The sequence below is a fragment of the Hyaena hyaena genome, unplaced genomic scaffold (genome assembly GCF_003009895.1).
Source record: "Hyaena hyaena isolate Hyena2069 unplaced genomic scaffold, ASM300989v1 scaffold_1843, whole genome shotgun sequence".
In the NCBI taxonomy this organism is placed as follows: domain Eukaryota; kingdom Metazoa; phylum Chordata; class Mammalia; order Carnivora; family Hyaenidae; genus Hyaena; species Hyaena hyaena.
Window position 1 is genome coordinate 130,778 of NW_024082478.1, and position 22,690 is coordinate 153,467.

A 22,690-nucleotide genomic window follows, 5' to 3' on the forward strand; every position below is an offset into this window, starting at 1 on the left:
TTCTAGAGAAGGACAAATATCATATGTTTGCACGTATAGGAGGATTAGGAGGAACTTGACGGAGGAACAAGCGGGAGAAGAAGGGCGGAAATGGTGGGGGAAAGGGAGAGAGGCAAACCATGAGAGACTCTTGAATGCTGACAAAAACTGAGGACTGATGGATGTGGGGGGGAGGGGAGGATGGGCATGGAGGAGGGCACTTTGGGGATGAGCACTGAGTGTTATGTAGAAACTAATTTGACAATAAACTATTTGTAAAAAAAAAAAAAAAAAAAAAAAAAAAAGTAGTATTCTAGAGGAGTGCCTGGATGGCTCAATTGGTTAAGCATCCGACTTTGGCTCGAGTCATGATCTCAGAGTTTGTGGGTTCAAGCCCCGCGTCAGGCTCTGTGCTGACAGCTCAGAGCCTGGAGCCTGCTTCAGATTCTTTATCTCCCTCTCTCTCTGACCCTCCCCTGCTTGTGCTCTGTCTCTCTCTCTCTCTCAAAGAAAAATTAAAGAAGTATTATTCTAGATTTATTTGTAACCCAATTTGCGTGTGTGTGTGTGTGTGTGTGTGTGTGTGTGTGTGTGTCTGTGTGTTTTAATGGGCACATCCCTTTAGTTTTAGCTTCTATTTCCTGTTAATATGAGCTTTGGACAGTTAACAAGTTAAATCGGTAGGATAATCTTTTCATTTTTTACCTCCTTATTGATTATGATTAATAAAGGTGATAGGTCTTTTATAGAAGTTATTTTCACCCACATTTTATTGACTGTCCCCCATTTTTATTTTCTAAGTTTAGTGTTGTATATCTGAGAATATATAAAGCCACTAATGTAAATAGAGCCACTAAGGTAAAGCCTGTTTCATTATATACTTATTATAAAACATTGGTGTTTGTACCAACACTTAATCTAGGTAGTTATATATTTTAATTATGATAAATATCCATAACTTAACATTGACTACTTTAATCACTTTTAAGTATACAATTCAGTGGCATTAAGTACATTCACATTGTTGTGAATACAACCACACAGCTTTGTATTTCCAGAACTTTTCATCATCCCCAACAGAAATTCTATACCTATTACATAGTACCTCTCCTTTCCTTTTCCCCTTAACACCTAGTAACATTTATTCTACTTTCTGTCTGTATGAATTTGCTTATTCTAAGGTACCTCATGTAAGTGGAATCATACAATAATTTGTCCTTTAGTGGTTGGTTATTTAACTTAGCATAGTGTTTTCAAGGTTGATCCATGTTGTAGCATATATCAGAAAGTCCTTTTTAAGAAAGAAGCACACACACGCACACAAACACCAATTTCTGCCTTTTGGTTATGATGAATGGTGCTGCATGAATATTGTTGAATAAGTATTTGCTTGAACACCTGATGTCAGTTCTCTTCAGTATATACCTAGGACTGGAATTACTGGATTGTATGGTAATACTGTTTAATTCTTTGAAGAACCACCAGTTTTTTCCCATAGTGGCTGCACCATTTTGTATTCCCTCTGCTAACATATGAAGGTTCCAATTTTTCAACATCCTGACCTACACTTGTTATTTTCCATTTTTTGATAGTAGCCATCCTAATAGTTATGAAATGGTATCTCATTGTGGTTTGGATTTGCATTTTCCTAATGACTAATGATGTTGACTATCTTTTCATGTGGTTATTGGCCATTTGTATATCTTCTTTGTTCAAGTTCTTTGCTCTTTTTAAGCTTAGGTTGTTAATTTTTTTGTTGTGGCCATTTTGAAGTTGTTAGAGTTTAGGCATACTTTTTTATTTTTTTGTTTAAAAGTTTTTTTGTAATGTTCACTTATTTTTGAGAGCGAGAGAGAGAGAGAGAGAATGCAAGCGAGCAGGGGAGGGACAGAGTGAGACGGAGACATAGAATCCAAAGCAAGCTTCAGGCTTCAAGCTGTCAGCCTGACGTGGAGCTCATACCCACGAGCCACGAAATCATGACCTGAGATGAAGTTGGACTCTTAACCGACTGAGCCACCCAGGCACCCCGAGGCATACTTTTTTTTTAAATGAGTATGAAAATACAGTTGACCCTTGAACAACAAACAATACAGTACTGTAAATGCATTTTCTCTTCCTTATGGTTTTCTTAATAATATTTTCTTTAGCTTACTTTATTGTAAAATTATAGTATATAATACATACAACATACAAAATATGTGTTAATCAACTGTTTATGTTATTGGCAAGGCTTCTGGTCAATAAAACTATTAATAGCTAACTATTAGTAGTTAAGTTTTGGGGGAGTTAAGAGTTAGACACAGATTTTCAACTGAGGTTGGCACCCCAAAATCCCATAGTGTTCAAGGGTCAGTCGTACTATGTTGAAGTAGCCATTTTAGTTTGTATTCTAATTATTGTTTTTACAGCATTTTCACTGTGAACTATTATCAGAGAACATTGGAATATTCAGAAGGGTTCATTGCATATTAGTGTATTAGAGCATAGTCTTCTACATTAGACTAAGATTCAAATGTGGATTCACACTTAGCCATTGTGATCTTGAGTAAGTTACTTAACTGTTCCTCAAAACAGGTATTATTTTGGTGATTAAAAAGATAATGCATATAAAATACCTAACAGGGTAATAAGTATTTAATGGTATCTTTTGATGCTATTGCTATAATTATTCCTTAGTAAAAATACCTAGGCAAAATTTTCATTGAGAGGCAGAGGGCTTTAACTTGGTTGCACCTTTTTAAACACTTCTCACCTTAGCCTTAAAACTAATTAGTATGAGGAAACTTATTCTTTTTATAATACTCTCTTAGTTAAGTATTTGTCTTGATCACTAAAATGATGAGAAAGGTTGAAAATCCTCAACTTAGAAGATACCGTGCTATTAATGTATTTTATCTGTTTTAAGTAGTATGAGAAAGGTTTTCTACATTAGTTTTAGCTCTCTCTGACCTGTAATATAGATACATTGTATATTGTATATTTGTTTTAGAAATTGGTCAAAGCAAAGGAAATTTACTGCCCTCAACTTGTAAAACAATCTTTCGAACCCCTGTCTTTTTTTTTTTTCTTTTTTTTTTCTTTTCAGAGATGGTTAATTCCTAATATTAGGTTAGAGGCACATCTACTGTATATATACTTTGGCCTAAAATACTAGACTTACACATTTGAAGAAAACCATGGGACTTTGCAGAAGAACTAAATTACTTTTGTTCCTGGCATTCTCTAAAGAGAATTGTTGTTAGATTATTGTTAATGGAGTCAATGACTTCTATTTATAACATTTGTAAAAGTTTGAATTTATGGTTTACTTTAGAGTTTACATATCTGGAAATTTTTAGTTGACTTTGCTGACAGTCTGTTTGAGTTTTAGTAACTTAAGCCAGTTAGGGAAACTAGTCACTATACCCATCATAAACTGAGGCACTGCTTTAATTCTTTAGGCATACAGTATCTATTTTTTTTAGTGTTTTTTAAATTTATTTCTGAGAGAGAGAGACAGCATGAGCAGAGGAGGGTCAGAGAGAGAGGGACACACAGAATCTGAAGCAGTCTCCAGGCTCTGAGCTAGCTGTCAGCACAGAGCCCTACGCGGGGCTCTAACCCACGAACCGCGAGATCATGACCTGAGCCAAAGTTGGACGCTTAACCAACTTAGCCACCCAGGTGCCCCTAGGCATACAGTATCTAGATATGTTGCTGGTAATAATCTCTAATTAAGGTGACTTTAAGTGCATGTTAGGTGGCATTTCTTTGCATTCGTGGTAATAATAAGTTAAATATAAGATTTTTTTTTAATTTTTAAAAATGTTTTTTTAATTTCTGAGAGAGAAAGAGACAGTGTGAGCAAGGGAGGGTCAGAGAGAGGGAGATACAGAATCAGAAGAAGGCTCCAGGCACATGTACCCCAATGTTCATAGCAGCACTCTCCACAATAGCTAAAACATGGAAAGAGCCTAAGTGTCCATCCACAGATGAATGGATCAAGAAGATGTGGTTTATCTATACCATGGAATACTACATGGCAATGAGAAACAATGAAATCTGGCCATGTGTAGCAACATGGATGGACCTTGAGGGTGTTATGCTGAGCGAAATAAGTCAGGCAGAGAAGGACAAATATCATATGTGTGCACGTATAGGAGGATTAGGAGGAACTTGACGGAGGAACAAGCGGGAGAAGAAGGGCGGAAATGGTGGGGGAAAGGGAGAGAGGCAAACCATGAGAGACTCTTGAATGCTGACAAAAACTGAGGACTGATGGATGTGGGGGGGAGGGGAGGATGGGCATGGAGGAGGGCACTTTGGGGATGAGCACTGAGTGTTATGTAGAAACTAATTTGACAATAAACAATTTGTAAAAAAAAAAAAAAAAAAAAAAAAAAAAAAGAAGAAGCCTCCAGGCTCTGAGCTAGCTGTGAGCACAGAGCCTGACAATGGGCTCGAACCCACGAACCGTGAGATCATGACCTGAGCTGAAGTCAGATGCTTAATCGACTGAGCCACCCAGGTGCCCCTAGATTTGGTTTTTAACAAAGAAGGTTAATGTTTTAATTAGTAGAAATTTTAAAATAAGATTTTTACCTTGATGTAATTAATATTTACTAATTAAGGGTTCTATATCTTGCTTATGACTGGAAAAATTGATAATGAGATATGTATTTTGTTTATTAGGTTGTCTATCAGGGACCTATTAAACCACGCATTTTTTGCTGAGGATACAGGACTGAGGGTGGAGTTAGCAGAGGAAGATGACTGCTCTAATTCGTCCCTGGCTTTAAGACTCTGGGTTGAAGACCCTAAAAAATTGAAAGGCAAGCACAAAGACAATGAAGCTATTGAATTCAGTTTCAATTTAGAAACAGATACATCTGAGGAAGTAGCGTATGAAATGGTAAGTGAACCCTATCACTATTCTCCATTCCCCCAATGCTGCCCTTATAGATAGTATCAGGGTTGATTGATTCCTTTCTCCCTATTGCTTTCTTTCCTCTCGTTTTCTCCCTTTCTTTACTTAAATTATTTTATTGTGAAGTGTAGCTTTACAGAAGAGTATATTAAATTTGTATGTAGAGTATAAAGAATAATAAAACACTATTATTAAGAAATAGAACACAACTTATATCTTAGAAGTCACCTATATGCCCCTCCCAGTTGTATTCCCTTCCCTAATCACCACAGGTAATATCTACCCTGACTTTTGTGTTACTCATTCCTTTTTCATTATAGTTTATCTAAGTAATAATTATTTTGTTTTAAAAACCTGAGTGGCAAGCCCACACCTAGCTGATTACTGAAGTTATTAGGTGAAGATGCTCAGGAGAGCCAACTGAACAGAGTCTCTCAGTCATAGTCTGGCTTCACTTTCTCTAAGCATTTACAACAGGGAAGTCAACAGGTGAGGTCATGATTGAGTTCAGGGAAATACACATGACTCACTAGGCAGGTCACTGGTGGGCTGTTGTATGGACCAGAAATTAGTTGTCTGGTAATGATATGGTTTGATGGGGAGTGGGCCTCTCTGACTTCTCTACTTCTAATCTCCTCATGATCCTTCTCCCCACAGAGTAGATGGCAGCTTCTGTGGGGTTGAATGTGTGGCCACACCTGATCCAGGCTGCTACAGTGCTTAGAGGGAAGGTATACAGGAGCTTTGGCCCCATATGGTCAAATTAGCCAAGTACAGATAGTCTGAGCCAGGTTAACCTGGGCATCCTGTCCTCGGGTTAAAAAGAGGGATGGAACATTGACAGTGGGGTTCTTGGAGATGATAGCCTTTAACATGTCTGTTTTTATAGTCATACTGTTCTGATCTGGAATGATTGCCTTGGACATCTGGTGAACAACTATTATCCTGATATTTATCTTTACTAACTTTCTAGACTTCTCTTCTTCTCTGTTGGGCTTCATGTTTCCTAATCTCATGTCTTTCTCTTTCTTGGCTTACCCTATTGTTTTAGTGGCACACTTCCTCTGCCGCCTTCTTCTTTTTTTTTTTCTAATTTTTTTAATGTCTTTATTTTATTTTGAGAGACAGAGACAGAGAGCGAGCGGGGTAGGGACAGAGAGAGAGGGAGACACAGAATCTGAAGCAGGCTCCAGGCTCTGAGCTGTCAGTACAGAGCCCAACGCGGGGCTTGAACCCACGGACTGTGAGATCATGACCTGAGCCGAAGTCGGACACTTAACCGACTGAGCCACCCAGGCACTCCTCTGCCTGCTTCTTAAAGAAAGGGTATGAGAGGTAAATTCTTTGAGACTTGCATGTATGAAAATATTTTTATTCTATGTTCGTATTTAATTTATTGTTTGGCTGGCTATGGCATTTTAGGTTGCATTTAAAAAATTTTTTCAGACTCATTGTAACATGCTTTTCTAGCTTTCAATATTGATATTGAGAAATACAATATTTTCTATTGTTCTATTTTTGGAATCTTTTGCATGTGATCCATTTTTTGCTCTCTGGAAGTTTGTAATAGTTTCTATTTCTTTTTTAGTATTCTAAAATTTCACAGTGATGTGTCTTGATTTGGGTCTATTTTCATCCACTTTGTTGGATTCTCAGTGGACCCTTCTAGTCTGTTAACTCCTATCCTTTATTTTCTGGGAAATTTCTTAAAGTATTTTATTGATGATTTCTTCCCCATTGCTTTCTTTCTGGAGCTGTTATCATTTGGATATTGGACCTCTTAGACTAATTCTCCATTATTCTTTCTTTTCTATTTTTCATCTTCATTGTCTTTTTATTCTCCTTTATGCCAGATATTAGCAACTTTATCTTCTAGCCCATTGAGTTTTTCATTTCTGTTATCATGGTTTTTTTTTTTTTTTTTTTTTCTGTTATCATGATTTATTAAGAGTTCCTTTTCATTTTTGGTCTGTTCCTTCCTTAGAGTAGACATCTTTTTCTTTGTTTTGTGGAGGCTATATTTTTGCACTTTTCTGTAATATTTGTAAAAAGAATGTTTCTGACATTTTTTCTCCCTGTATAGTCTCTTTTCTCCAAATTGCTGTTTTACCTATGTTTGTTTTATGCTGTCTTCGTGTTAGAGGCTTTTCTAATATTTCTGGTAGTTCTTGACTGGCTGCTCGTGATTAATAGACTATAGGAGGCTATATTTGTTTTCTGTTGCTGTGTAACAAATTACTACAAATTTAGTGGCTTAAAGCAATACCCATTTATTAATTCATTTCTGGAGGTCGAAAGTTCTAGTGGGCTTCACTGGATTCTCTGCTTTGGATCTCACAGGTGAAATCAAGGTGTTGGTGGCCTGGGCTCTTATCTGGAGGCTCTGGGGGTGTATCTGCTTTTGAGTTGTTGGCAGAATTCAATTCCATATAGTTGTTAAGACTGAGGCCCCCTGCTTTGAATTCTGTGTCTCCCTCTCTCTCTGACCCTCCCCTGCTCACTCTCGCTCTCGCTCTCTCAGAAATAAATAAAACATTAAAAAAAAAAAAGACTGAGGCCCCCGTTTCCTTGCTGACTGTTCACTGGTAGTCACTTTCCATACTCCTAGAGGCTGCCTTTCAGTCCCTTCATGTGTCCCCACTCCATCTTCACAGTCAGCAATGACATGTTGAATCCTTAGTCACCAGCTGGTAAAAGGCTCACCCAGATAATCTCCCTATTTTAAGGGCACCTGTTCATAGCAAAATAATGGGAGTGATCTCTCATCATATTCATAGGTTTGAGGATTAGGATGAGACATCTTTGTGGGGCCATAGTTTTGCCTACCACAGAAACTTATAAGCTCATTGGATGATGTGATTGCTAGTATCAGACTTGTTAACATTGACCTTTACTGTAGGATATCTGGGTGAGCCTTCAATTAAGGAATCTCTGACATCAATATTTGTAGGTCTGTCTTCTTGGATTGGTCAGATTTCCCAAAGAATCATCTTTCAGTGTCCTTCCTGAAGGGTAGGGGGCTGGTTACTGGTATTTTGGTAGCCAAGTGGGAGAAAGGGCTACATGTGGCATTCAGTGTGCATATTGTCATTTAATCTTGTTTTCTGCATGGTAGCCTTGCCATCAACTGTGTATGGTGTTCCATAGTCCAGAGATCCTCTCTTTTACCCTCTCTAGAGAACAAAACTCTAGCCTTCTTGGGTAGGGGAGAAGCAATCACCCAAAGGTATAGAATGGAGGAAGGGGCACAGGGATCCAAATATTTAAATGGTTCTCACACCAATACCAGAACAGGTATTGCCAGTTCCTATGCCTTGTGAATATTTTTCAGTATAAATGATAATGATTCTTAGCTTTCCCTAGTTCACCTTTTTCAGGTGTGCTAGGTCACTTAATCTGTTTTCCACATTCTAGAGTGTCCAAAATGTTATTGCTATTGTCTTTCTCTTATTCTCCCTGTACTTGTGGGTTTACAACTTAAAAATCCATGTAGTATGGGGATTTTTTAAGAGCTTTTGGAGGGAGTAAAATTAAATATATGAATTCCATCTAACATTTTAATCCTCTTTCAACTACTACAAAATTTTCCTGAGTATGTGGACCCCCAAGGCATACTTTAAAAAACATTTTGTAGGACTGAGAATGGTATACCATGCCACCTTCTCAAGTCATCTTTCTGCTCCTCAGCCCTGCTCTTCTCAGACAGCAAGCCCTTAACTTTTCTCACTCTTCTAGCACCTGGTAAGATGTAGTACTTTGCTGTGAGCAGATTTCCCTTTGCCTAGAGTGTGAATCTCTAAATCATCCCCCACCTCCCTTAATAGCCAGCAAGTTTCTTTTTTTTTGTTTGTTTTAATTCAAGTCAGTTTACCTTCCTCTGCGATACTTTCTCATCTTTTCCCTTTAGTGCTTTTACAGCAGCTCATTTCTCCCTTATTTTACGTTAAATTTGTACCATCTTACCACCAGATTGTGTGCTCATACAGGACAAAGGAACAGCATAATAACTTATATGTCTCTGGAGTCCAGTACTGGGCACATTGTAGACAATGTTGTTGAATGAAGAAACTTTTTAATCTTTCACAAACCTTAATGACAGTCATAAATTAACTGTAATAAGACTGCATGTACTGAAACATCAAGTTATTTGTTTGTTTTGGTTAAAGCCAGAATTCTTTTAACAGTGCTTGGTAGTGGTATAGTTTTTCTTATGCTGATTAAAGTCTCTGCATTTATGTATGTCTGATTAAGAAAGAATATAGAAGGGGCACCTGGGTGGTAGTTAGTTGGGTGTCTGATTTTGGCTCAGGTCGTGATCTCATAGTTTGAGTTCAAGCCCCGCCTCAGGCTCTGTGCTGACAGCCTGGAGCCTGGTTCTGATACTGTGTCTCCCTCTCTCTCTGCCCCTCTCCCCACTCATGCGCTTGCTCGCTCGCTCGCTCTCTCTCTCTCTCCCTCTCTCTCTCTCTCTCAAAAATAAATAAACACTAAGAAGAAAGAACATAGATGTACATCAAAAATCTTGAGGGGAGTCTAGGTGGCTCAGTTAGTGAAGTAACCCACTCTTGGTTTCGGCTCAGGTCATGATCTCATGGGTTTGGGGGTTCGAGCCCTACGTTGGGCTCTGCACTGACACTGTGGAACCTCCTTGGGATTCTCTCTCTCTGCCCCTTCCCTGCTCACATGCACTCTCTCTTCCTGTCTACCTTTCAACATAAATAAAACTTCTATAAAAATTAGCTAATTAATATAAGATACACTTGAAATTATGTCAATTATATTGAATTGAAAAAAAAAGAACAAGTAAACAAATTAACTAGTTTCTAATGGCAGTTGCAATTTGGGGGCCCAAAATAACTGCTAGTAAAAAAAAGTTAAAATCTTAAATGTTAAAGATGTAGTTTGCTTATTATGTTTTGTTTGTAGGTCAAGTCAGGATTCTTCCATGAAAGTGATTCCAAAGCTGTTGCTAAGTCCATTAGAGACCGGGTTACCCTGATAAAAAAGACAAGGGAGAAGAAACCAGCTGGCTGTTTGGAAGAACGCAGGGATTCCCAGTGCAAGTCTGTGGGGAATGTACTCCCTCAGCACCAGAATACAACTTTGTCCCCTGCTCCTGCTCAGCACACTGGGGCTGAATGTGAAGAAACTGAAGTTGATCAACATGTTCGACAACAACTTCTACAAAGAAAACCACAGCAGCTCTGCTCCTCTGTTACAGGTAATAGTCATAATTTATAAAAGCAAACAGATGTGTAATTGTATTCCCTTATCTTAAAATAGTACTTTTGTGCTTTTCAAAGCATTCTGTTATCCATCATTTCATCTGTTCTTTTACAAACTTCCTGAAATAGACAAGCCAGCTAGTTATCTTATTTTAAAATTAAGAAACTGTTTTGTTACATGACTTGTCCAAAGTGCTAATTGAATAAGGGTTATAATCTTTTTACCATTTTTAAAGGTCTAATGTAAATCCTTAAATAAAGAAAATTTGGAACTAAAGGGAAAATTTATTCTTCAAGGAGGAATTTTCTAGACTTTAAGATCCTTTGTGTTTTAGACTCAAGCATAAAATTATCATAGTTCCTCTATTTTTTCTGCTGTAATGCATTCTCTTCTCTAGAAGGACACAGTATTTTCTTTTCTTTTTTTTTCAGTTTTTTTTATAGTAATAACCAATTGTTTTGTAAAGATGGTATTATTTTCTAGCCAGGTTCTAGAAGAATGAGAATATGACACTTAGATTTTACTGAAATCCTAATGGCAATTAAAAAATGTAATTTAAAAAAAAATTTTAAAAAAGTATAGATTAGTTAGAGATATACATGAAATGGCCAGCAAATGTAGTTGATTTTTATGTGATTCTTTGTTTTTAAGCTTGCTTTACTAAAAAATTTTAATTATACCACAGCATCAACATGGAGAGTTTACATGATGGTTTTTGGTTAATTGTGTAGTGTACATGTTTTATTTTAAGTTGTCTCGGGTTGTTAGAGTAAAAGAAAATATAAAACACTTATTATTTCCCATGTCATTTAGACTTGTGCTTCAAGTTTTTCCTTCTTCTTATTGTTTATTTTCTTTGTCATAGGTGACAATTTGTCCAAGGCAGGAGCTGGATCTGCTATACACTCAGATACTTCAAGTCATCCCAATGTGGCCTATTCCTCAGACCAGAAGATGGGCTCTCAAGTGGTTTCCAACATCCCACAGGCTGAAATAAATGTTCCAGGGATGATTTATCCATCTCAGCAGCGAGTAGGACATTACCAGCAGATTTCAGGGGTAAGGTGAACTGTTATATTTTTAAATATATAGTCCATATATTTACTGTAAATGGGAGAGTTTATCTTTAACATATTTTTTTTCTTATTTAACAGCTGCAACAGCAGCCAAAGCTGACTCAGCCCCACATTTTGCCTTTGGTTCAAGGTCAGTCCACTGTTTTGCCTGTACATGTCCTTGGACCTCCAGTTGTCTCACAACCCCAGGTTTCCCCATTATCTGTCCAGAAGGTCTCACAGATAAAGGTAAGCTATATTTTAGAGATTCTGTATTCTGTTAAATGTATTTAACACTACCTAGATTTTCTCACATGCAAAGGCTCTCTTTCATAAATTCATTATAATTTATATAAAACTCACTGAAGTTAAAAGTTGTTTATGCTTGAGGATATGCCTAACATTATGAAACTAGAATCTTGAGACACTGCTTTTATAATTGGAAAAGAAACTGAGGACACCATATATGGATAAACAAATTTATTTAGAACTCTGATCTTTTGCTCTTGGTCATGATGGTTTGTTCTTTGTATTGGACTTTTCTAACCTGGTTTGAATGTGGAGGGATGTCTTTTGTAGTTCATTAGAAATAATATTTTATGACTTAAAATCTTTGGCACTTTCATCTAAATTCTTGGCTTTTTGAAAAATTGTAATTCCAATATAGTTAAACATACAGTGTAATATTAGTTTCAGGTTTACAATATAGTGATCCCACACTTCCATTCATCACCCTGTGCTCATCATGGCAGGTGAACTTCTTAATACCCTTCACCTATTTCACCCAACCCCTACCTCCCCCACCTGCCTTCTGTTAACCAGAAGGGTTTGTTCTCTGTAGTTAAGAGTCTGTTTTCTCAGCTTGTCTCTTTTTTTGTTGTTGTTCATTTGTATTGTTTCTTAAATTCCACATGAGTGAAATCATATGGCATTTGTCTTTCTCTGACTGACTTATATCACTTAGTATTATACCCTCTAGATCCATCCATGTTGTTGTAAACAGCAAGATTTCATTCCTTATTATGGACAAATAATATTCCGTTGTGTATCTATGTATGTATATATACATATATATGTATATGCACATATATATACACACATACATACATGCATACTACATATTTATCCATTCATCTATTGATGGACACCTGGGTTGCTTCCATAATTTGGCTATTGTAGTTAGTGTTGCTATAAACATTGGAGTGCATATATCTTTTTGAATTAGTGTTTTTTTGTATTCTTTAGGGGGAAATACATAGTAGTGGAATTGCTGGATCATATGTTGGTTCTATTTTTAATTTTTTGAGGAAGCTGCATACTGTTTTCCAGAGCACTGCACCAGTTTGCATTCCCACCAACAGTGCAATGGGGTTCCTTTGGCTCCACATCCGTGCCAACACTTGTTGTTTCTTGTGTTTTTGGTTTTAGCCATTCTGACAGGCGTGAGGTGGTATCTCATTGTGGTTTTGATTTGCATTTCCCTGATGGTGAGTGGTGTTAATCATCTTTTCATGTGTCTGTTGGCCATCTGTATGTCTTTGGAGAAATGTATGTTCGTGTATTTTCTGCCCATTTTTAACTGGGTTATTTGTGTGTTTTGGTGTTGTTGTATAAGATCTTTATATATTTTGAATACTGACAGTTTATTAGATCTTGGCTTTTTTTGATTCATGTTTATTTCTGTAGGAGAAATAAGTGTGTCTTTTTGACTCTTAAAGTCAGCATTATTCATTTCTGACAAGGAGTAAACAGTGTTTACAAGAGTTCGTATATTGACTATTCTGGTTCCTTAAGTTATGAACTTTGGACACATGGTTCAGCTTTTCTTTGCCATCGCTGCATTTTCTTTTCTCAACCTCACCAACCCCTGTGTGCGCCTCATTTCTTTGGGAATGAGAGGTCTGAGCTCCTAGGCATTCTCTATATATGATTCAGTTAGCAGCTGGTGCGTCTGTTTCTTTTAAGAAATTGATAGGGACACCCTGGTGGCTCAGTCATTTGAGCATCCGACTTCAGCTCAGGTCATGATCTCATGGTTCATGGGTTTGGGCACTGCGTCAGGCTCTGTGCTGACAGCTCAGAGCCTGGAGCCTGCTTCAGATTCTGTGTCTCCCTCTCTCTCTGCCCCTCCTCCACTCATGCTGTGTTTCTGTCTCAATAATAAATAAACATTAAAAAAATTTAAGAGACTGATATATAGTAAGTCACAGTCCATCAAACAGTTTTTAATGACTACCATTTCTATGTATCTCAGATAAAATAAAATATGGTCCATACCCTCAAGGAATTCACAGTCTTGTAGGAGAAAGCATATACATACTTGACACATGCCCAATGTATTTAAAACCTGCTGGGGGTAAATTTAATCTGATAGAGTTGACAGTGCCTAGTGTTTGTAGGTAACATGGTACATACTCATAACTGAGCTCTTGTGGTTTGATTTGTCTCTTTCTAAGACTTTCATGCCAAGTGTGTTGAATGGATGCTTAAATTACTTTAGGTTCAACCACTTAAGTATACACATATGTGTATTTTAAAATGTGTTCCAAAAATTTTTTAGTTTCGAAAATTAATATAAGAGTGCTATTTACCTATTTAAAATAAAGCCTATGAATTTATAAAGAAGACTGTGAAAAATCACCTGTTACTTCTCCAACTAGAGACAACTTATTGTTTATATTTGTTGGTAGAGCCTCTAGATTTGTCTTTTTTTCCCCATTATACATATATAATTTTGTTTATATATACATCTGTATATCACATACATGCTGTTTTTTAGGCTTTTTCCCCAACATATATAGAAGCCACATAAGCAAGCACTTCGACTGTTGATGTCCTTTTATGAACCTGGTAGTTCAAGTTCTAGGAATTATTGCATCCAACCTATATTTATTCAGCCAACTCTCTCTCTCCTCTTTGGAGAGTTTCTATGTTCATTTTAGCTATGATTTTGAAATCCCTTTTAACTTTTTCTTGGAACTTCCAGTGTCTAGTGTGTGAAGGTGTTAGATTCAGTTACTCTGAATCTCTTCCAGGTCTTGAATGAGTTATGTAGCAAGTACAACAAATGAGAAGCCACGAGCAGTATATTATTGGGACTGGTCTCAATCCCTTAGTGTATTCAACTAGCATTTACTCACGGTATTAAGGATTTTTATAGGACTAATACTATACCCAGCACCTTTTTGCTACCTTGCTGAACTTTTTAGAACATAACATTATTTTATCTTACATTTTGTCTGGGACAGTCCCATTAAAATGGGCATGGTATATATATTTGTAATTTTAATTTTCCTTGCACCAGAACCAGGAACTGCATCTGACCTTTGGAACAGATGGACAACCTTCAGCCCAACCTATGACTTTAGAATTGTCTGTTACTGGAGTTCCACAACCAGCTTTCCTGCAGTTTCTCCTCAGACATTGTCTGCTTCATGAATTATTTCCCAGCATCCAACAATTGGTCTTTACCTCGAGCCTGGCCCTAGAAATGGGAAGAAGGCATTAACCAAATCACCAGATGCTAATGACTCCTAATTTCTTTTTTTCCCTTTTTTTTTTTTTGAGAGAGAGAATGAATGAATGAACGAACGAATGAACGAAAGAAAGAAAGAAAGAAAGAAAGAAAGAAAGAAAGAAAGAAAGAAAGAAAAAAAGAATATGAGGAAGAGGCAGAGGGAGAGAGAATCCCAAGCAGGTTCCATGCCCAGTGTGGAGCCCGATGTGGGGCTCAATCTTACAACTGTGAGATCATGACCTGAGCTGAAATCAGTAATCGGATGCTTAACTAACTGAACTACCCACGCAGCCCCAGAATTCTCATTTATTATTGACTAATTGTTCTCAAGCACTGTCAAATAATTCTGCACAATTTTGAGCAGTGCACACAGGGCTGCTGGTATAGCTCGGTTCCTAATTCCACTGGGGGGCATTCCAGGGCCAAATAGCCTTTCCAAAAGATATATTTAGTACCCCACCCATACCCAGTAGTACATTAGGAGTCTGGGAGACTCTAAGTTCTTCAGTGCCACAAGCCAGACTGTGCATTTGAAGAAACCTTGTTTCCAAGCCTCTAGTCAGCAGCAGCCCTTAATTTTACAACCTAAGATTATGGCATCACTACAAAAACTTGTTTAGTGGGATTGTATTCTGAGAGTGTCTGAAGCTTGTGCAAGTCAGCAGCAGTCAAAAGGTGGTATTTGAAGTGTGATTCAGGCCCTGGAATGACCCTCTTACTCTGTTCAACACACTTATCCAGGACCATCTGCAGAACTGCCATCCTTCCCATTGAAGGCTCCTGGGCAGCTGACATTTGTGATACATACCCAGAACAAGCTTCTTGCCCATCATAGCCAATTTACCCAATCCAGGCTACAGCACAGCCTGTTTATTCACTGCCAACCCTGGAGTATCTTCTTTATACTGTACAACCACTAGGCTCATAGTCAACCCATTCTGTGCAGACTTCTTGTCCAGTCCCACCTGCGGTACAGCCCTCTTATTTGTCCCCAGCCCAAGGGCAGCCTGCTTTTCCAGTGCAACCTCAGGTTTTGTCAGCTTTTCCAGACCAGCCAGCATATATGATCCAAGCAGCTTACTCTGTGCAATCTATAGAACAGTTTGCTTACTGGGCACTGCCTCTTGAGCATGCCCATTATTCAGCACAAACTGCTTACAGCATCTAGACAACTGAACAGGCAACCCACATAACCCAGCAAGTATACACACTAAACTCTACCGATAACAAGCACATACATATTACAAACTCTGCACATCAGAAGTTACACTCAGTACCACCTTATGTAATACAGACTTCTGACGAACAAGTCTCTTTAACACAACCCTAAGGTGGTAATTCTTCAAAGTTGGAGGAAAAGACATTTTAACATTAACCTTAATGTCCAGTACACAGCAGCTCCATCACAAGCAGATGTCAGTTTTAGACACCAGCAGCTAAAAGCGCAATCAATTAGCATTACATCTCAGAGGGCCATGGAAGGACAGCTTCGACACCCTGTGCAGATGTCCTTCATTCAGCACGCCTCTTCACAGGCCCAGATCCAGCCCGCACACTTTATCTACACAGTTTTCATGATCATATCTAACACCAAGCCAGGTTTCTCATTCAGTTTTCATTTAGCATCAGCAGATGACTCATTCATCTTGTAGAGAAGCACAGAAAAGCCATCAGTTGTCTACTCAAGAAGGTTCTGTAAATCAACAACAGTCTTTGGGTAGCCACCACCCTGCTTTCCAACGGTGGTTACCTCTTTCACAGGCACCTAACCAAGTTCAGCCATTACCAGGTATGTCAAAAACCATTATAAACATGGTACAGATTATACCTCCTTTGCAAGAAAACTTGCAACCAGTGGCAATGGAAGAATACATAATGCAACCTTTAAAGCAGCCTCAAGTGCTTCAGCATTAGCAAACATTTCCCCTAAAGAAAACCCTAGTGTAGCACCAGCCAGCATGCATTCAGCAGCAGTCTGCTGTCCAGCCACAGTGGCAACCAACTGTTGGCTCAACACTTGTTTTGGGGTCAGCAGAAATACAATTACAACAGCAAACCCTCTGTCAAAGCTCTTGGATAGCTCTTTCATAAAGCTACCTTTTTCTTTTCATCTATCAACACTTAGTATTTCAGTATAGGCTTCCACTGTCTTTCAGAACATTTCTATGTTATAAACACAGTAGCATTTGCAAAGCCAAAAAATTCCAAAGGTAAATCCCCATGGGGGAAAAGTATAAATGATTGTGATTTTTCTTTGATGTTCAAAGATCAGGGAGATAGTGAGCTAGGTAGAAATGGCATTGGACAGGGAGTCACAGTCCCCATCCCTGAGTCTTTTCTTTACTCAGTGTGTGTGGCCTTAACTCAAGTCTCTTTGGGGTTTACTCATCTGTAAAGTTGAAGGGGTTAAACCAGATGATGATAACAAAAAAAATATTTGAGTACCTACTTGGGATATATCATTGAATAAAACACAAAAATCCCTTCTGTCATTGACTTTTGTTTCTTAATGCAGGGAGACTCTCAATAACCTTAATAAAAAGTAAATTTTATAATATGGTCCCAGTAGACTGGGGAAAATGTGGAGCAGGGTAAGGAGGAAAGTGGGTTGTAGTTGTAAGTAAGGTAGTGATCAGGGTAGGCCTGATTGAGAAGGTAACATTTGAGCAAACATTTGAAGGAGGTGAAGTAGTCACAGTGCACATTTGAGGCAGAGGGAATAAGCGATGCAGAGGCCCTGGGGAAGGAGAGTGTCTTACATGTTTGAAGAACAGCAAGAGGGCCAGTTAATTCTAAAATGTTAGGAGCATATGATTATCTTATTATTCAACATTTATAATAAAGCATTTGCCTTTATGAAATGATAATAATCAGCACTATTAAGTGATTCCTAGGTGCCCAATACTATCCTAGTGGTTTTACATGTACTATCCTCACAACAACTGTATGAATTGTAGCTATCATTACTCCTGTTTAATAGGTGAGGAAACTGAGGTTCAGATTGGTTACAGGAGGGTCAGGATTTGAACCCAAACTATTTGGCTGCAAAGGCTGTGCCCTTAATCATTGCACCCACCAGCCAGCCTCATTGTAAGATAGCATCCTCTCTGCCAGAATTGTAAAAGACGGGCATGATGATTTCATTGAGATTTAGTTTACTCAGGGGATTGATTGAACTAATTATAAAAAGAAATTGACAATCCAGTTTATTCTTGTTTATTTTGTTTGTTTTTTTTTGTTTTTTTTTCTCTTTTGTTCTGCTTTAGATAACTCTAAAGACTATGAATTTATTGAGTTTGGCTAACAAAATGCTTTGAGGTCCCTAGATAAAATGTGTACTGTCCTGTAAGAATTTTCTAGTGATGATACATTACTATTTCAAACAGCTATTATCCCAACCACTGTGTATTTTATAAAATTCCCTCTTCATCAAGGGCATAAATTATAGTGAATTCCAGTGTGTGCAAGCTGACTCCTAACAGAAACAACGAAGGATTAATAATGATCTTTGTCATTAATGGTTCTTCAGACAAAGCATGCTATTCTGGGGTTATTTCTTTAGAATAAAGTTCTTCACAGAGTATTTTGGAGTGGAATGTACATTTTTGTAGGCATGTGCTGTATACTTTCCTTATCTAATTAAAAAAAATCCTCAACATTTTATCAGAAAATTTTTCAAAGAAAGCAAAGTTGAAAAATTGTAAAGTGAACACCCATATACCTACCAACTAGATTCTACAGTACGATATTGCCGTATTTGCTCAATTACATATACCTCCCTTTATTCACTTACCAATCCATCTCATTTTTCTGAAGCATTTCAAAACTAAAGTTGTTGACATCAGTATACTTCATAAATACTTCAGCATTCATATCATTGGTTAGAACTCAGTATTTTTTAGTTTATATTTATATGCAGCAAAATGCATATGTTAGAATTCAGTGATATTTGACAAATGCTTACACTTGTGTTATCCAACCAATTATCAAAATATAGATCAAGTGTTGGCAAACATTTTCTGTAAAAGTATAGTTAGTAATTATTTTAGGCATTGTGGGCTTTATAGTCTCTGTTGCAGCGACTCAACTCTGCTGTTACATGCATGAAAACGGCCATAGACAATATATAAAAAACAATGGACATGGCTGTGTTCTAATATAACTTTATTCACACAAATAGATGGTGTACCAGCTTTGGCCTGCAGGTTGTAGCTTGCCTACTCCATACAGAATACTGCTGTTACTTCAGAAAGCTCCCTCATGACTCTCCTGAGTCAGTACTCCCCAGTCTCACCAGAATTGACTATTGTTGAGTTTTTTCACCTTAGATTAGTTTATCTTGTTCTAGACCTTCATATAATTGGAATCATACAATGTGTACTCTTGTATAAGGCTTCTCTCACTATGTTTTTGAGATTGATCCGTGTTGTGTGTATCAATAATTTCTTTTTACTGCAGAGTAATATTCTATTGTTTGTCCATTTTACTATTCATAACTACCTGAGTGGTTTCTAGTTTAGGGTTATTATCAATAAAACTGCTATGAATATACTTGTAGAAGTCTTTTGTTAACGTATGTTTTTATTTCTCCTGGATAATACCTAGGAGTAGAATTGCTGGGCCATGGGATACGTATTTGTTTAACTTTTTATGAAATGGTCAGGTTTCCAGATTGGCACTATTTTACAGTAACATCAGCAATATATGTGTGTCACACCCTCACCAACACTGATTTTAGTTATTCTGGTGGATGTGTAGTGGTATCTTGTGGTTTTAATTTACATTTCCCTGATGACTGTGTTGTTGAGCACCTTTTCATGTATTTATTGGCCTTTGTGAAGTGTCTATTCAAGGCATTTTCCCATTTTATTTTGCCCATTGTAGTTTGCTTATTGTTGGCTTGTATGAGTTCTTATATATTCTGGATAATACTAGTCTTTTAGCAAATACATGTTTTACAGATCTGTTCTCCAATCTGTGGATTGCCCACTAATTTTGTAATGATTTCATTTCATGAAACAGAGTATTTAATTTTGATGAAGTCTAATTCATCAGAGTTTTCTGTTGTGTTTATTGTTTTCTATGGCCTCAGAAACCTTTGCCTACACCTAAGTTACAAAAATACTCCCCTGTTTTAAGGTTTTAGGTTTTATGTTCAGGTCTGTGGTCCATCTTAAATTAATTTTTATGAGTGGTATCAAGTAGGAGGTCAAAGTTCTTTCCTTTCCCTGTATGAATAACCCACTGTTTAAGCTGTTGAAAATATTTCCTTTTCCCATTGGATTTTTTAGCATCTTGTCCCAAAGTAAAACAATCTTATAAATGTGAATCTGTTTCTGGGCAGTGTATCCTGTTGCATTGATCTAGTTGTCCATCCAAGTATATGTATCTTGAAGATAGTATATCTTGAAGTTAGTTTAAGTCTTTCTACTTTGTTTGCTTTTTCAAGATTTCTTTGGCTATTACAGGTCCTTTCCATTTCCATATAAATTCTAGATGGACAATTTCTACAAAAAGTGGTGAAATTTTAGTAGGGATTGTTTCAAATCTGTAGATCAGTTTGAGGAGATATGACATAACAATATTGAATCCTCTAACCCAGGAAAATGGCATATCTCTTCATTTATTTATATCTTCTTTAATTACTCATCAGTGTTTTGTAGTATGGGGGTTATGGCACATCAGTTGTGTGTGTATGATGGTGGTGGTGAGAACTCATCTTTGGGTAAGCTTATTCCTAATTTATGTTTTGATGATACTAAAAATGTAATTACTTTTTAATTTACATTTTCCAATTGTTTGCTATTTGTATCAAAAGTAAAATTGTTTTTTTGCTCTTGTACTCTGTGTCTTTATGAAGTTCAGTTTATTAGTTCTTGTTCTTTCATTGATTCCTTGAGATTTTCAATGTAAATAATCAAATGCAAACAGTTTTATGTCTTCCTTTCTAATCTTTATGCCTTTTATTTCTATTTTTGCCTTATTGCACTGGCCTCAACCTCCAGCATAATGTTAAATAACAAAGAAGGTACTGGACATTTTGCCTTGTTCCCCGGTGTAAGAGAGAAAGTGCTCGATATTTCACCACTAAGTATGCTGTTAGCTGTAGGACTTTCTAGATGGCCTTTATCAGATGAAAATTTCCCTAATATTCTCAATTCACTAAAAATATTTTATCCTGAATGGATGTTGAATTTTGTCAAATGCTTTTTTTTCTGCATCTGTTGAAATGGTGATATGAAGACATATGACTAATATGGCTAAATTTACATATCCCATTTTACTATTTTCTCTCTTTACCCCTTTGTTTTTTTTTATTTCCCCTGACCAGCCTTCTTTGGGTAAAAAAAATTTTTTTTAGAATCCACTTTTAATTTTTCTATTTTTTAGCTAGATATTCTTCCTATGTTTTAGCAATTTCTATCAACTTTAATTATCTAGGCATTCTTTTATTGAGATATAATTCATACACCACAAATTTCACCCTTTTAAAGAGTAAAATTCAGTGATTTTTTTTGTATATTCACAAGGTTGTTCAACAATCACCACTAACTAATTCCAGGATATTTTTGTCACCCTAAATGACACTCCCTATCTATTAAGTCATTCTTTATTCTCTATCCCCACCTCCTGTGCCCCTGTCATTCACTTGTCTAATTTCTATTTAGTTGCTTATTCTAGGCATTTCACATAAATGGAATAATACTACATATGCCCTTATGTATCTGGCTTCTTTCACTTATGATAATGTTTTCAGGGTTCATCCATGGGGTAGCATGCATCAGTATTTCATTCTTTCTTATAGCCAAATAATATTCCATTGTATAGACACATTTTGTTAACACATTCATCAGTTGATGGACATTTGGGCAATTTTTACTTTTTTGTTATAGTGAACAATGGTGCTGTGAACATTTGTGTACAAGTTTTTGTGTGAACATTCATTTCTCTGGTAACATACTCAGGAGTGAAATTACTGAGCCATATGGTAACTCCGTGTTTAACTTTTTGAGGAACTGCCAAATTTTCCAAAGCACCTGTACCATTTTACATTCCTATCAGCAAGGTATAAAGATTTCAGTTTCTTAACATCCTACTCAACCTTGTTACTTTTCTTTTTAATTGTAGCATCCTAACAAAATGGTATTGGAATTGATTATAGCATCCTAACAGAATGAAGTGGTATTTCATTGTGGTTTTGATTTGCATTTTCTTCAAGGCTAATGGTGTTGAGAATCTTTTCAACTGCTGTAGACCCTTTGTGTATCTACTTTTTCTTCTTTGGAGAAATATCTATTCAAGTCCTTTGCCCACTTTTAAATTAAGGCTTTGTTTTGTCTTATCATTGTTGAGTTGTAACGTTCTTTATATATTCTGAATGCTGGACCCTTATAAGATTTGTGATTTGCCAGTATTTTCTCTCATTCAGTGTGTTCTCTTTATACTTTCTCTTTTTTTTTTTATGTGGATGATAGTTTACTTTAGGAAAATGTATCGTTTGTAAAGTAATGATTTGTGTACATTATATATATATATAATTTTTCAGTAAAGGCTTACTTTGAAATATTAGTGTAGTAGTATTCTTTTTTTTTTTTTTACAAATAGTTTATTGTCAACTTGGTTTCCATATAACACCCAGTGCTCATCCCCACAAGTGCCCTCCTCCATGCCCATCTCCCCCCTACCCCCACACACCCATCAGTCCTCAGTTTGTTCTCAGCATTCACGAGTCTCTCATGGTTTGCCTCTCTCCGTTTCCCCCCTTCTTCTCCCCCACGGTCCTCCGTTAAGTTCCTCCTAATCCTGCTATACGTGCAAACATATGGTATTTGTCCTTCTCTGCCTGACTTATTTCACTCAGCATAACACACTAAAGGTCCATCTATGTTGCTACACATGGCCAGATTTTATTCTTTCTCATTGCCATGTAGTATTCCATGGTATAAATAAACCACATCTTCTTGATCCATTCGTCCGTTGATGGACACTTAGGCTCTTTCCATG

The 22,690-nt window shown here is 37.0% G+C and overlaps 1 protein-coding gene across 1 annotated transcript in view; it reads left to right on the forward strand.

Moving 5' to 3' along the window:
* The window catches only part of LOC120226832 (serine/threonine-protein kinase WNK3), a gene marked incomplete at its 3' end in the record, with an annotated part of 78,145 nt that overhangs the window by 34,896 nt on the left and 20,559 nt on the right, over positions 1-22,690 (forward strand). Inside the window, exons 6-9 of the mRNA XM_039225001.1 lie at positions 4,654-4,873; positions 9,815-10,109; positions 10,980-11,173; positions 11,269-11,418. Of these exons, the coding sequence (XP_039080932.1) occupies positions 4,654-4,873; positions 9,815-10,109; positions 10,980-11,173; positions 11,269-11,418 (859 nt within the window). The remainder of the gene's footprint in view (positions 1-4,653; positions 4,874-9,814; positions 10,110-10,979; positions 11,174-11,268; positions 11,419-22,690) is intronic.